This window comes from Bos indicus, chromosome 16 (genome assembly GCF_029378745.1).
Source record: "Bos indicus isolate NIAB-ARS_2022 breed Sahiwal x Tharparkar chromosome 16, NIAB-ARS_B.indTharparkar_mat_pri_1.0, whole genome shotgun sequence".
Taxonomy (NCBI): Eukaryota; Metazoa; Chordata; class Mammalia; order Artiodactyla; family Bovidae; genus Bos; species Bos indicus.
Genome location: NC_091775.1, coordinates 44281357 through 44295056, shown reverse-complemented (window position 1 = coordinate 44295056; position 13700 = coordinate 44281357). Strand labels below are relative to the sequence as shown.

General features: G+C 37.8%; 1 protein-coding gene across 3 annotated transcripts in view; it reads left to right on the top strand.

The window, feature by feature from the left end:
• UBE4B (ubiquitination factor E4B) overlaps positions 1-13700 on the top strand; it is a 122387-nt gene that overhangs the window by 48796 nt on the left and 59891 nt on the right. For all 3 annotated transcript variants that reach the window (XM_070768232.1, XM_019976352.2, XM_070768233.1), the window contains exons 3-5: positions 3878-4013; positions 10789-10876; positions 12172-12316. In XM_070768232.1, coding sequence (XP_070624333.1) covers positions 3878-4013; positions 10789-10876; positions 12172-12316 — 369 coding nt within the window. The remainder of the gene's footprint in view (positions 1-3877; positions 4014-10788; positions 10877-12171; positions 12317-13700) is intronic.

The window sequence follows — 13700 nt, the reverse complement described above, 5'->3', positions numbered from 1 at the left end:
TATTCCTGCCCTGCAAACAGGTTCATCGGTACCATTTTTCTAGATTCATACATATGCATTAATATACAATATTTGTGTTTCTCTTTCTGACTTACATCACTCTGTTTAACAGCCTCTAGGTTCATGTACTTCAGTTCAGCTGACTCACATTTGTTCCTTTTTATGGCTGAGTGTGCTTCTTTTTATACTAGGGTTGAGCAAGCTTGTGTATTTGTGTGTGTGTGTGTCTAAAGTTCTGGAACAGATCTAATATTATAGCTTGAAAGTAGTTATCTGGTCTAGTGTATACCTGAAAGGGAATGTCGCTCAGGAAGTGCTGTAATATTCGGAGGAAACACTTACAGAAATAAAGTCCTTATTATTTACTTTTTTGTAGAAACAAATTCATACTTTTAACAAGTTCTCATTATTCATAAAAATTGGGAAAGCTGCCATCTTCAAAGGCTGTAGTTCATATTTTATTAAGTACACGTGGTTTCCTCCATTCTGTTATACACACTTTCACTTTTTAAAGATTTGTTTTTGAGTTGACATGTAGAAATTTTACTCATCTCCTAAGAAAGAATCAGAGGAGTTTATGTCTGTATTTTAGTTCTTTAGTGTCTGGCTTTATGGAGATGAAGACTGTGGGGGGAAAAAAAATCTGCATTCCTTGAAATGGGCTCCCTGGCAGCCATCCCTCAAGTTAGAAAGGGAAAAGGGTGAAGATAACAAAAGGCTTGTATGATTTGAAGATAAAGTAGTACTTTGTGCTATTGTTTCGATTTTAGTTACAGTATTTGATTTATATTGCTTCTAAATGAAGTCAGCGACTTTCCTTTTAAATTTTTATTCATTTATTTTTTCGTTTTTGGTTGCACTGAGGCTTTGTTGCTGTCCGAGGGCTTTCTCTAATTGTGGTCAGCAGGAGCTACTCTTTGTTGTGATGTTTGGCCTTCTCGTTGACTTCTCTTGCTGTGGAGAACGGGCTGTCGGGCCGTCGGGTTTCAGTAGTTGTAGCACACGGGCTTAGTTGCCCCATGGCATGTGCAGTCTTCCAGGACCAGGGATCGAAACCATGCCCCCTGCACTGGCAGGGAAATTCTTAACCACTCGACCACCAGGGAAGTCCGAGACGTTCAGTTTTTTAAGTTTAAGACAACAGTAGGGTCCCTCCTAGATTGGGGAGCATTGTTGAACTTTATTATTTTATTAAAAAGTTGTCAGACCTTTGAGTGTGGTAGGTAAAATGATATTCTCCTAGGACATTGTTGATGCTCTGTTATTTGCTCCTTCAATAAAGATCTGTTGGGAATTTATTTTGGATTGTTGTTGTTCAGTCACTCAGTCATGTCTGACTCTTTGCTACCCCATGGACTGTAGCATGCCAGGCTTCACTGTCCTTCACTGTCTCCCAGAGTTTGCTCAGCCTCATGTCCATTGAATCGGTGATAATTACACTTGAATCAATTATGTAAAGTTTTACAGTCTTCTCTAAGCTTATTTCAGAATTCTCACTACATCAGATGATTTTGATGTTTTACTGAAATCTACTTATGAATAGTTAGTTCTAGAAGGTCTTGTAGGTCTTCATAGAACTGTTCAGCTTCTTCAGTGTTACTGGTTGGGGCATATATTTCTTGATGAAAGTGAAAGAAGAGAGTGAAAAAGCTGGCTTAAAGCTCAACATTCAGAAAACTAAGATCATGGCATCTGGTCCCATCACTTCATGGCAAATAGATGGGGAAACAGTGGAAATAGTGGCTGACTTTATTTTTCTGGGCTCCAAAATCACTGCAGATGGTGATTGCAGCCATGAAATTAAAAGACGCTTACTCCTTGGAAGGAAAGTTATGACCAACCTAGACAGCATATTAAAAACCAGAGACATTACTTTGCCAGCAGAGGTCTGTCTATCAAGGCTATGGTTTTTCCAGTAGTCGTGTATGGATGTGAGAGTTGGACTATATAACAAAAGCTAAGTGCCGAAGAATTGATGGTTTTGAACTGTGGTGTTGGAGAAGACTCTTGAGAGTCCCTTGAACTGCAAGGAGATCCAACCAGTCCATCCTAAAGGAGATCAGTCCTGGGTGTTCATTGGTAGGACTGATGTTGAAGCTGAAACTCCAATACTTTGGCCACCTGATGCAAAGAGCTAACTCATTTGAAAAGACCTTGATGCTGGGAAAGATTGAGGGCAGGAGGAGAGGGGGACGACAGAGGATGAGATGGTTGGATGGCATCCCTGACTCAATGGACGTGGGTTTGGGTGGACCCCGGGAGTTGGTGATGGCCAGGGAGGTCTGGCGTGCTGCAGTTCATGGGTTCGCAAAGAGTTGGACACAACTGAGCCACTGAACTGAACTTATGAATAGTAAAGATTTAGTTTCTCTTTCCCTTCTGAGTCTTGAAAAAGTTTTAATAAGCAGATACATGTTAAAACCCTGCTATCAGGAGTGGGTAAAGTCTTCAAAGAAGAAAGATATGAAAGAGTATTAAGTGGATTTTCTTGGGATGCTGGGAGGGTTAACATTTTAATCTACTTGATAGTTGTTTCAGCTACAAGTGATAACTCAAGTTGTTTTGCTTTTTAAAACATAAGCCAGTTTCCTTTCAGTAATATAGTATGCATTGCCTGAAAATGCCTGGGTAAGCTTTTTTTTTTTTGTAGAAAGATTAAGCTCATAGAGTTAAAGTAAATTTTTAAATTCTATGAACAACCTGGTTTTGAAGATTTTGGTAGAAACACCATGACCCTGTGTGCCTGGCTATGGTTCACTGTACTCTAGGCTCTTGTGAGGTCAGGGATGGCAGGATGTTTGTTTTTCCCAAGCTATTGCAAGATAAGATGTTCAGTCAATAAATGGGTTGATCTGTATTTAAGGACATGGCTTAGATGGATCTATTTGTACATTTTCAATATCTTATTATGAAAATTTGAAGCGTCCAGCAAAGTAGAAGGAACTTGGCAGTGAATGCTTATATAGTAAGTGCCCTACACACAACCCTTCAAGTTGGGAACTTGCAAAGAGCCAGACATGAGTTTGCATGTTCAGTCACATAAGTTGGTTAACACGTCTGGTGTACATTGTCACAGGTGTACATCCTCCACAAATGGCTGTGCTTTTGTGTACTTTACTGTTTAGTACGGTATAGAGTACAGCAGTACTGCATCTTTATTTAAGCCCAGGATTTCTGGAAGCAAGCTTAAAAGCAGCAGTGATGTATCTGGTACTAGTGTACTTTTCAAGGTACTATTAAGATTAAAAATGTTTTATTTCTTGTGTTTGTTTTTATGTATTCTTTATGTGAAAACTATTACAAATCTATTACAGTACAGTACTGTATGGCCCGTTATGTTAGGCTAACTTTGTTGAACTTGAAAACAAACTGGGCTTAATGAGCGCACTCTGGGAACAGAGCATGTTCGTGTGTAGGGGAGTTACTGTACACCTATCGCCTAGAGTCTACCATTATCATTTTACTCTGTTTGCTTTATCATTCATCTCTCCATCTGTCTGTCTTCCTATCCATTCATTAACGTATCTTATTTTTGGTCCATTTCAAGGATATATCTGGACTGTCATGACAGCTCATTTGTACTCAGGGCCCATTGTCTGAATTAGTGAAAGAGAAGGTGATGAGTCAGTTTTAGGTATCAGATGTAGCTCTGTTGTTACTGACCTCGTATGATATTTATCGATAAACTGGTTTCTCACTGATGTTGCTATGATTTTAATGTCACTTCGATCTTCAGTACAGTCTTCTGATAGAAATTCCTCAGTGGACAGCTTTGATGATGGTATGAATGCCGATTATGTGTGTTTACTGTTGCCATTACAAATAGCTTTAATGTTATCTCACGCGAGACTTCCTCTTTTATGTCTCTTTTGGTTAGGAGTAGCCCATCGAAGCCAGAGCAGTGAGGGAGTCAGTTCTCTCAGCAGCTCGCCCTCCAATAGCCTTGAAACGCAGTCCCAGTCTCTCTCACGTTCCCAGAGCATGGATATCGATGGAGTCTCTTGTGAGAAAAGGTAAAGTAAGCCAGTTTTCCAATAAGCTGCTTTACTGATAGAAAGGGAAAGATCTGTTCACTTTAGTGTCTAGTCCAGTAGTCTCAAATGCCAGCCCAGAGGTCTATGCCAGCCCTTAGCTTGATTAGCGCTCAGTTTATTAAACTGAAAGGTCTATGTATTATTCTGGAATGATCTTTATACCTTTTTAAGTTTGGGTGCTGAAATGTCTTTTATGAAATACTGGTACAGGTGGTAAAAAAAATTTTTTTTTAATATCTTTATTTTGTAAGTACAAAGTGGGCAAACATAGATCAGTCCCTAAAAATTTCTTCAAAGATTTACTACTTGGTGAAATTTTTTTTTTTAACTTGGTAAAAAAAATTTTTTTAACAGTTTGAAAGGGTGTAGGCAGGTAAGCAAATGTTCTAAGAGCTCCATGAGGATCGGGGTGCCGTGGAGTAGAGCCGTCCTGTGTCGCACAGGTGTGCAGGTATGCTGTGAGTAGATGACAGAGTGGCTGAGGGGTTGATTCCTTTACTCCTTGGACAGCCAGACCCCCACGACGTGGCTCCTCTGCCCTCATGCAGCCCCCTCTGTTTCTGTTAGTGCACCAGACAGATAGCATTTTCTAGGTGTGTTAGAATACTGGGGTGTTGTGCACTTTAGGTTGGGGTGAGGAGCCAGATCAGAGATCACCCCACTTTAGGCAAGAATTCACTGCCAGGAAAAAGATCAAGTAGAAAAAAATCAACCACATAGAGGAAAAACAATTGTGTTCTTACTACCTTTGCTATGAGTGGATGAATTTTTTAAAACTCAAGTCAACTCTGCAATTTCAGTGTAGAGTTGGCCAGTGGGTAATTTTCATGTGGGCTTAGCACCTAAATTTACGCTTAACTGTTGTAGTCTGAAAAACCTCAGGCTAAGAACTGTCATATACAGTGGACCTTTACATGCCTTTAAGCATCTAGCAGAAACAAACATAAATCATCCAAGTGTTCAGAGAATTTCCTTAGAAAAATTTCCAAGAAATATGAACTCATGGTCAAAAATTAAAGCACACACAGCGACTCTCTGTCTCGAGTCTGCCCGTGTGTCTATCCACATGTAGTCTTTCTCCTCCTAATAAACACTTTACTTGTTTCATTTTAAAGAAAAAAAAAGCATACTCGAAAAAAGCCGCCTCGTGTAAGAGTCTGTAGAATCAGTAACAATAGAATTATTCACCTAGACTCATTGGGGTTTTGGAATTGTCAAATACAGAACCTAAAATCTGTATGTTTAACTAAATTTTAAAAAGTATTGAAAATGTGAATAAGAGGCAAGCAACTATAAAAACAACCAAGCATATTTGGAAAAGAACTGAATAGAATTTCTAAAAATGAGAAGATAGTAATACACAGTGGGTTAAGATAACTAAAGAGAAAATTAACAAATGGAGTGATAGAGCTGAAGAACTTACCTAGAGTGTACCACAAAGAGAAAGAGAGATGAAAAATATGAAGGATGTTTAGAAATACAGAGGACAAGAGGACACAAATTTAGTATATAGCTACTAGAAGTATCAAAAAGAGAGGGCAGGCACACTGGGAGATTTCTCACTTCTCTCCTTGTTCCATTGTTCTTTCCTCTGCTGATTTGAAAGCCATTATCAAAATGATAAACGGCTGAGGATTTGTCTAGAGTTGATCAATATATGAATCTTCAGGTTCAGGAAGCCCTATAACTTATGAGCAAGGTAAATAAAAGGAAATTTGCATCTAGACATTTTATAGTTAACTTGCAGAAAACCAAAGACAAAGACATTTAAAGCAGCCAAGAGAAACGAGAGATTATCTACGAAAGGACGATAGTTATATATCTCAGTGATGGAGGGCAGAGGACTATGGAATCAGTGTTAAGTGCTGAGAGAAAGTAACTGTCAGCTGGAAACTATGTATATTTGTGAAACTATCTTTTAAGAGCAGAGGAGAAATAAAGATATTTATAGATTTAAAAAACAAATGTGAACAACTGATGGTCTGCCACAAGAAGACCCCAAATTTTAACAGATGCATTTAAGAAGGAAAATGTGTATGGCTGATTCACTTTGCTGTGCAGTAGAAACTAATACAACATTGTAAAGCAACTATACTCTAACAAAAATTAATTTTTGAAAAAGCTACTAGGATATATTGTACAGCACGGGGAATACAGCAAATATTCTATAATAACTAAATGTAGTATAACCTTTAAAGCTTGGAAATCACTACATGGTACACCTGTAATTTACATAATACTATGTACCAACTATACTTCAAGAAAAAAAAAAAAAAAAAAACGTTTTTCTCAAAAAAAAAGGAAAATGAACTCAAGACTAATGTCTGAGATGCAGGGAGGAAAGATGAGTTAAGAAAAATAATAAATATGTGCTAAATCTGAACACTGATGGTTTAAGACAGTAATAACAGTGTATGAAATAATAGAGGGAGAGAGAAGTAAATAATCCGATCTTAACACACTAGCAACAGAATAGCAATAGCAGATAAAGTCAGAAGGGGAGTGATTGTCTACTTGGGAGAGGGGTAAAGTTAATGGCAAGCTCTTAGACTCTTGAGTTAAGAATAGTTCATGAAATTTCAAGAATAACCACTGAAGAAATAGAAAGAGTGTATTTTCAAACCAGTAAAGGGAAAATATGAAACAAGGTTGGGGAGGGGAGGGAATTTAAGTCAATTCAAAGAAAAGGAAGAAAGAAACACAAATTTTTAAAAAGAGGCAAACAGCACAAAATAAGATGGTTATAAAAGAAATGAAAATGTCAATAATCACCGTAAGTCACAATGAAAAGTCATAGGTTGGATTAAAAACAAAATAGAAGCTAGCTATCTTTTTGTTTACTGAAGGTATACCTGAAACACTAGCATGAAACTGAAAGAAAGGGGAAAATATACTAGGCAAATACTAAACAAAATAGGGATAAATGTATTAATAAATTAGACTTTAAGTTACAAAATATTATTAGAAGTAAGCACTATATAATGATAAATGTTTAGTTTACCAGCAGGATATAACAGTTCAAAACATTTATATATACTTAGTAATATAATAACATATAATAAAGCAAATCTTGATAGAACTAGAGGAAATTGACAAATACCTAATATAATGGGAGATTTTTAACATATCTCTTTCAGCCATCAGTAGAGCAAAGAGAATGAATAGCAGTAAGCATATGGACAAATTAAGTAACACAGCTAACAAGCTTGATCTAATGAAGGATACCGAGCTTTGCAATCTACAATTGGAGAATACACGTTTTTTTCTGATACCCATCAACCAGAAGGGTTCAGGAGTCAGAATCATATTGATAATGTTTTCTGATGTTAGGTTAGATAATTCATGTAGGGTGGGTTAAAAAAAATCATAAATCTGGAAATTAAAAAAAAAACAGCATGCTTCTAAATACAGGTCAAAGAAGAAATCATGATGGAAATCTGAACTGAACGATAACAAATATTATATACCATCATTTGTGTGTCACAGTTAATGGGGTCCTTGGAAGAGAATATAAAGAGAGAGATATATATATATATATATATATATATATATATATATATATAATACTAAAGAAGAAAAAAGAATATAAGTAAATACTTGGAATTAAACCCCATTTCTTGGAATATGTTTCCCTTGGATATGTGCATGGCTTGCTGCTGCTGCTAAGTCGCTTCAGTCGTGTCCAGCTCTATGCGACCCCTTAGACGGCAGCTCACCAGGCTCCCCTGTCCCTGGGATTCTCCAGGCAAGAACACTGGAGTGGGTTGCCATTTCCTTCTCCAATGCATGAAAGTGAAAAATGAAAGTGAAGTCGCTCAGTCGTGTCCGACTCTTAGTGACCCCATGGACTGCAGCCTACCAGGCTCCTCCGTCCATGGGATTTTCCAGGCAAGAGTACTGGAGTGGGGTGCCATTGCCGTCTCCGGTCCATGGCTTACCTCCTTCCTATTTTTGCCTAGGTAGTATTTCAATGAAGTGACCCCATTTAAATGGGAGAGCCCTGCCTTCTCAATTACCTTTTCCTTGCTATTTTTCCTTTAATTTTTATATAGCATTTATCATATACTCTGTGCTTTGCTTATTTTATTTATTATCTTTCTCCCTTTAACTGGAATGGAAGCTCCATGGCACAGGAAATTTTTTTGGTCTCTCGTCTGTTGGCATCTCAAATACTAGAACAGTGCCTGCCTAGGATGGGTACTCAGTAATGCTTGTTACTGAAAAAGAGAACTCTGTGAAAATGTAAATATGCAGGATGCAAATCAATTTGAAAATCTGGATAAAATCAGATTCCTCGAAGATCACAATTCTCCCAAAATTGGCTTAGAAAGAAAGAGAGAATCTGAATAATGAAAAAAAAAGTTAAATCGAATCAGTATTTTACAGTTTTTCCCAAGAAAGCACCTTGCTTATATGATCTTGTGGGTACTCCCACCATCCCAACTTTGCACACATTTTTTAGATAATCTTTAAACTTGCCAAGTCCGTTTATGAGGCTCATACTACCTTCATATACAAAACCAGACAATACTGGTATCAAAGAAGAAAATTAATTACATAGTAATCAATAAAATTGGTAAAAATTGCATGGTTATAAACATATTTGCAAAAATCTGAAGATATTGGCAAATGAAATAGTGCATCACATAGAAAGTAGGTAAAACATCTCTGGGTCTGGGTGCCAGAATGGTGGTTACTGTGGGTTAGCATGGTTGTGATTGAAAGGGTCATGAGGGGGACCTTTGGGGTGCTGGAAATATTCTGTTGCTTGATCTGGGTGCTGATTACATTAGTATGTTTCCTTAGTGAAACTTTATTCAGCCAAACACATACCATCTGTGCACATTTCTGTATAGATAATTCCATTAAAAGGTTAGTTTAAAAAAATAATATAGCATGACCAACTTAGGTTTATCTTAGGAATATAAGGGTGTTTTAACATGAGAAAGTCTATAAATATAATCCACCTCATTGTATATTAAATAGAAAAGCTCAATATTGATTCAAGATAAAAATCCTAGCAAACAGGAGATAGAAAGATACATCCTTAAACTGTAGGGCACAGACAGAGTTCACCAAGTATTCCACATGCTCCCCTGAATGTCCAGTCTCCTTTGCAGTTAGATTGGGGCTGAGTAACTAGGTCTGTCCCGTAGACTTGAAGTGACATGTGTCACCTTTGGGTGAAGGCAGTTGAGCCGATGTTCCTCCTCCATCCCTCTCTTTTCTTGCTCCAGTGACCTTGGAGGCTGTGTATTGCAGATGGCATAGATTAAAGATGGAGTAAGGATGCTTCACTCTCATCAGACTTTGCGTAAGCAAGAAATAAACCCTTATAGTGTTAAGCCTCTAAGATTGCAGAGTGTATGTGTTATTACACTGTAGCCTCTTATTCTGACTACCATAAAGGACATCTACTGAAATAACTACAACAACCCTCGTACTCAGTGGTGAGAAATTAGAAACATTCTCTTTCAAGTCAGAAATACGAGCACAGAAGACTGCTATTTCTGCTTCTGTTCAACGTGGGACCCTACCCAATGCAGTAATTGAAGTTAGGATTGTAGTGCAAGAAACGAAAGTTACTATTTGGAGATAAAATGATTATCAACCTAGGAAGTCCAATGCATAAGTAAACAAATAGCTTATGAGAGGTTTATATCTAAAATTAATTAACATTACTACGTACAAGCAACAAAAAATAAGAAATCTTAGTTTTTGAAAAGGTACCAGTCACAATTTTATTTTAAAATATATGGTGCCTAGAGATAAATTTACCAAAAGAAGTGAAAGACTTATGGAGAAAATTAGAAAAGTTTATTGAAAAAAAAACCTTAGATACTTGGAGAAACACCCTTGTCCAAGGATAGATCCATAGCATAAAGATGTCATTTCTACCCCATTTGATCTTTAGAGTCAGTAAAGCTCGAGTCAAAACCGCAACAGTATTTTATAGGAACCTGTCGAGATGATCATTAAGTATGTGTAGAAGAGTACAGGACCAAGAATGGCCAACACTCTTTTGAGGTAAAAGAACAAGGTGGAGGCATTGACCTAGCAGATACCAAGGCTTATTAGTGAAGTTGTAGTGAGTATGGCTTAGGGACAGACAGATTGTCTAATGGGGTGGAAATTAGTATCCAGAAAGAGACCTGCACACAGCTGGACATGGTATGACAACTGGACATATAACATAAATGATTTCATATTACTGTAAAAAGAATGGTCCTTTCAATAAATGATGCTAGGACAATTATTTAATGTGAGGAAAAGTAATATATGTACTTAACTAGATTTTGCAATCAGGCTCTGCTTGATTGTGTATCATTTAAATATAATATGTATAGAAAATTTGCTCTAATTTTTGTTTTTGAAAGTGAGCCTAAGGAAATGACCACTTGGGAAAAATACTTTCAGTAAGTATGATAGATGGAATGTTTATAGCCTAGTATATGAAGAGCTCTTAAAAATTATTGAGAAAAAAGACGAATCTTTATTATTTAACTTTCCTGACTGATCTTGATTGATATTTTAGAACTTTTCCTCAGGGAACTCCCTGGCGGTCCAGTGGTAGGGCTCGGTACTTCCACTGCTGAGAGCCTGGGTTCGATCCCTGGTTGGGGAAATAGGATCCTGCAAGCCTTGCGATACAGCCAAAAAAAAAAAAAAAAACGATAACTTCCTCAGCCAGCAGCTATGATATTGGGGTGGGTTTATCAAAGGTAAAAGACTGATTTGTCTTTTATACTTAAAGCATGTCCCAGGTGGATGTGGATTCAGGAATCGAAAATATGGAGGTTGATGAAAATGACCGAAGAGAAAAAAGGAGCCTCAGCGATAAGGTTGGTAAGAGATGAAGGCCTTGCTTCTGTTTTTAGATACGGTTAATAACCATCCCAGGTGGCCCGGGGGTAAAGAATTCACCTGCCAATACAGGAGACACAAGAGACGTGGGTTCGATCCCTGGGTCGGAAATATCCCCTGGAGCAGGAAATGGCAACCTGCTCCGCTCTAGTATGGTTGCCTGGAAAATTCCATGGACAGAGGATCCTGGCGGGCTACAGACCATGGGGTCCCAAAGAGTTGGACATGATCTGATGACTAAGCACGTACTCATGTGCACAGTATAAATAAGCACTGCTTCATGTCTTGTATCTGTAAAAGTCTGTTAGAGAGGGCCATGCCAAACCAGCAGGTCCTATTTAGGTGATTTTTTTTTTTTTTCTTTTGAAAAAATATGGGTAGCCTTGATCACCCTTATTAGTGGAAGTATAGCTTAGTCCTTTCAACTAATAAAAGTCCTTCAGTTATCTTTGTTTCAGGTGCATTTTTTATCAGTAAATGATAGCAATGAACTTAGAGCTTATTTGAATTTTTTCTGTTGATTTTTAATTGCTTAAGCAAGTAAGTCATCATTCTGAGGAAGATGATCAGGAATTAAAGCAAGAATGAATGGAAACAGGAGGCTTTTTTATTTTGTTACCTTCTGAGCTTTAGTTCCCTATATTTAAAAAAAGACATTTTTGGTTTTTGTGTTTATGTATCACGGTATAGAACTTGCATAGATAATTGCAACCCTTTGTGTTTAGTAAGTTATTAGTGTTCAGCAGCATTATTAGAAGTTGGACTATAGCCTCTTAGTGATGCAGTGCTTTATTTTGTAGTGTTTGAATCTTACAAAGTTCTTTATAGATGTTATTTCTATCTGTGGTGAAAAATAGTGAGAAACATTAAAATCTGGAAAAATTTCTAGAGAAAAATCGGTTATATACCTAAAATGTCAACCTGATCTTTTAGCATTCAGAAAAGGAAATAAATGGGAATAATGGGAATAATAAATGGGAAATAAATGATGCATCCTTCATCACATGTCTTCCTTGGCAATTCCTGATACCAGTCCTGCTGTTTTGTATTCCCTGCCATATATTGTGTTATAAGCTCATGAGACCCACAGGTTATAACTTTGAAGTCATAGTAACAAGTTTATTTTTCCTTTAATCAGTGGGTGTATAGTTGTCTGCATTTCTAAAATATCCTTATTTGTAAATGAATTAAATCAGAATTAGGTATTTCTGTTAAAGCCTAACTCAAACCTCCTACTGCTTGAAATTAACCCCCAAATCTTCTTCCCTAAAAGGAGCCTTCATCAGGTTCTGAAGTGTCTGAAGAGCAGGCCTTACAGCTGGTCTGTAAGATTTTCCGTGTCTCCTGGAAGGACCGGGACAGGGATGTGATCTTCCTTTCTTCTCTTTCTGCACAGTTTAAGCAGAACCCAAAAGAAGGTAGGAATCGGGCTCAATTGTCTCAATTTCAGAGCCCTTCGTAGAAAAATAGAACATGAACTCTTTTGTCTTTCTCTCCTGTCGACATACCTTGTCTTGCTCTGTGGTTGTATTTCTGATTACAGGGATACTTCTTGATGAAGACTTTGCTGTTTGTCTACTTTCCACTTATGGATAAATTTTTTTTTTTAATGATTTCTCCAAAGGAAAACTGTGTATCAGTTAATAGTCTCCATTGTCTCAGGGCTGACGTTTTTTTCCTTTGCAATAAGAAGGTGCTTAGAGAGAGCATTAGAGCATCTTATACTCTGGGCAGGAGCATGCTGGGTGGTCTGCAGGTATCGTGAGAGGGTGACCGGTACCTTTTGTAAGTGCCTCCCGGGTCATGCGTAGACAGTGGAGTAAATGTGCTTGGTTAAATTGCTTTAGCAAACTAAAACACACTGATGTTTTGCAGTGTTTATAGGTTTCTATTTTAAGAGGCTATACTAAGCCACACTTAAAGTAATAAAACTTAGCAAGAGACCAGCATCGCAGGGCACTCTTCATTCTTCTCTATAGCAGTCTTCTAGACACTGGTTCCCAGCCTTTTTGATACCAGGGACTGGTTTCATGGGAGACAGTATTTCCACAGATGAAGTTGCGGGGATGGTTTTGGGACCATTCAAGCAAATTACATTTATTATGCTGCTGCTGATCTGACAAGAGGCAGGGCTAAGGTGGTAATGCGAGTGATGGGAATAGCTGTAAATACAGATGAAGCTTCACTCACTGTCTATTGCACACCCCCTGCTGTACAGCCCGGTTCCTAAGAGGCCACAGACCATATATCTGTCCGTGGTATGGGGACCCCTGCTTTGGAGTACAGCAAACGGAAGGGAAGTTCACTGGAGTCTTCTTTTGCATTTCACGTGAATACAGCCTCCTTGATGGTGGGTCTGTTTTGCTCCCCCATGTATTCACAGCGCCTCCACTTCATAATCCCTCAGTAGATATACTTTAAATGAGTGAATGAACTTCAAGGAGATTGCATTTCCTTTTCCCTGCTGCCTATCTTCCACGGCAAACAAAAAAAAAAGTCTCTTGTATTCCAGGTAGATGGATAGTTTATTTCTGATTTTACTGGGTTCTTCTTCTTAATTGTGACTGTAGAATTGAGCTTAGCAATCATGAGTTTCAAAATCCTGCCACTTATTATTGTAAATCTTAAGATTCTCAAATCTGGTAATTTTTAGTAACAAATCAGGTAAGATTTACATGGGTTAGACATTTTATTTATTGAGTGATATTCAAAATGGGCTTTCCTGGTGGCTTAAGTGGTAAAGAACCCACCTGCCAATGCAGGAGACTCTGGTTCAATCCCTAGGTTGGGAAGATCCCCTGG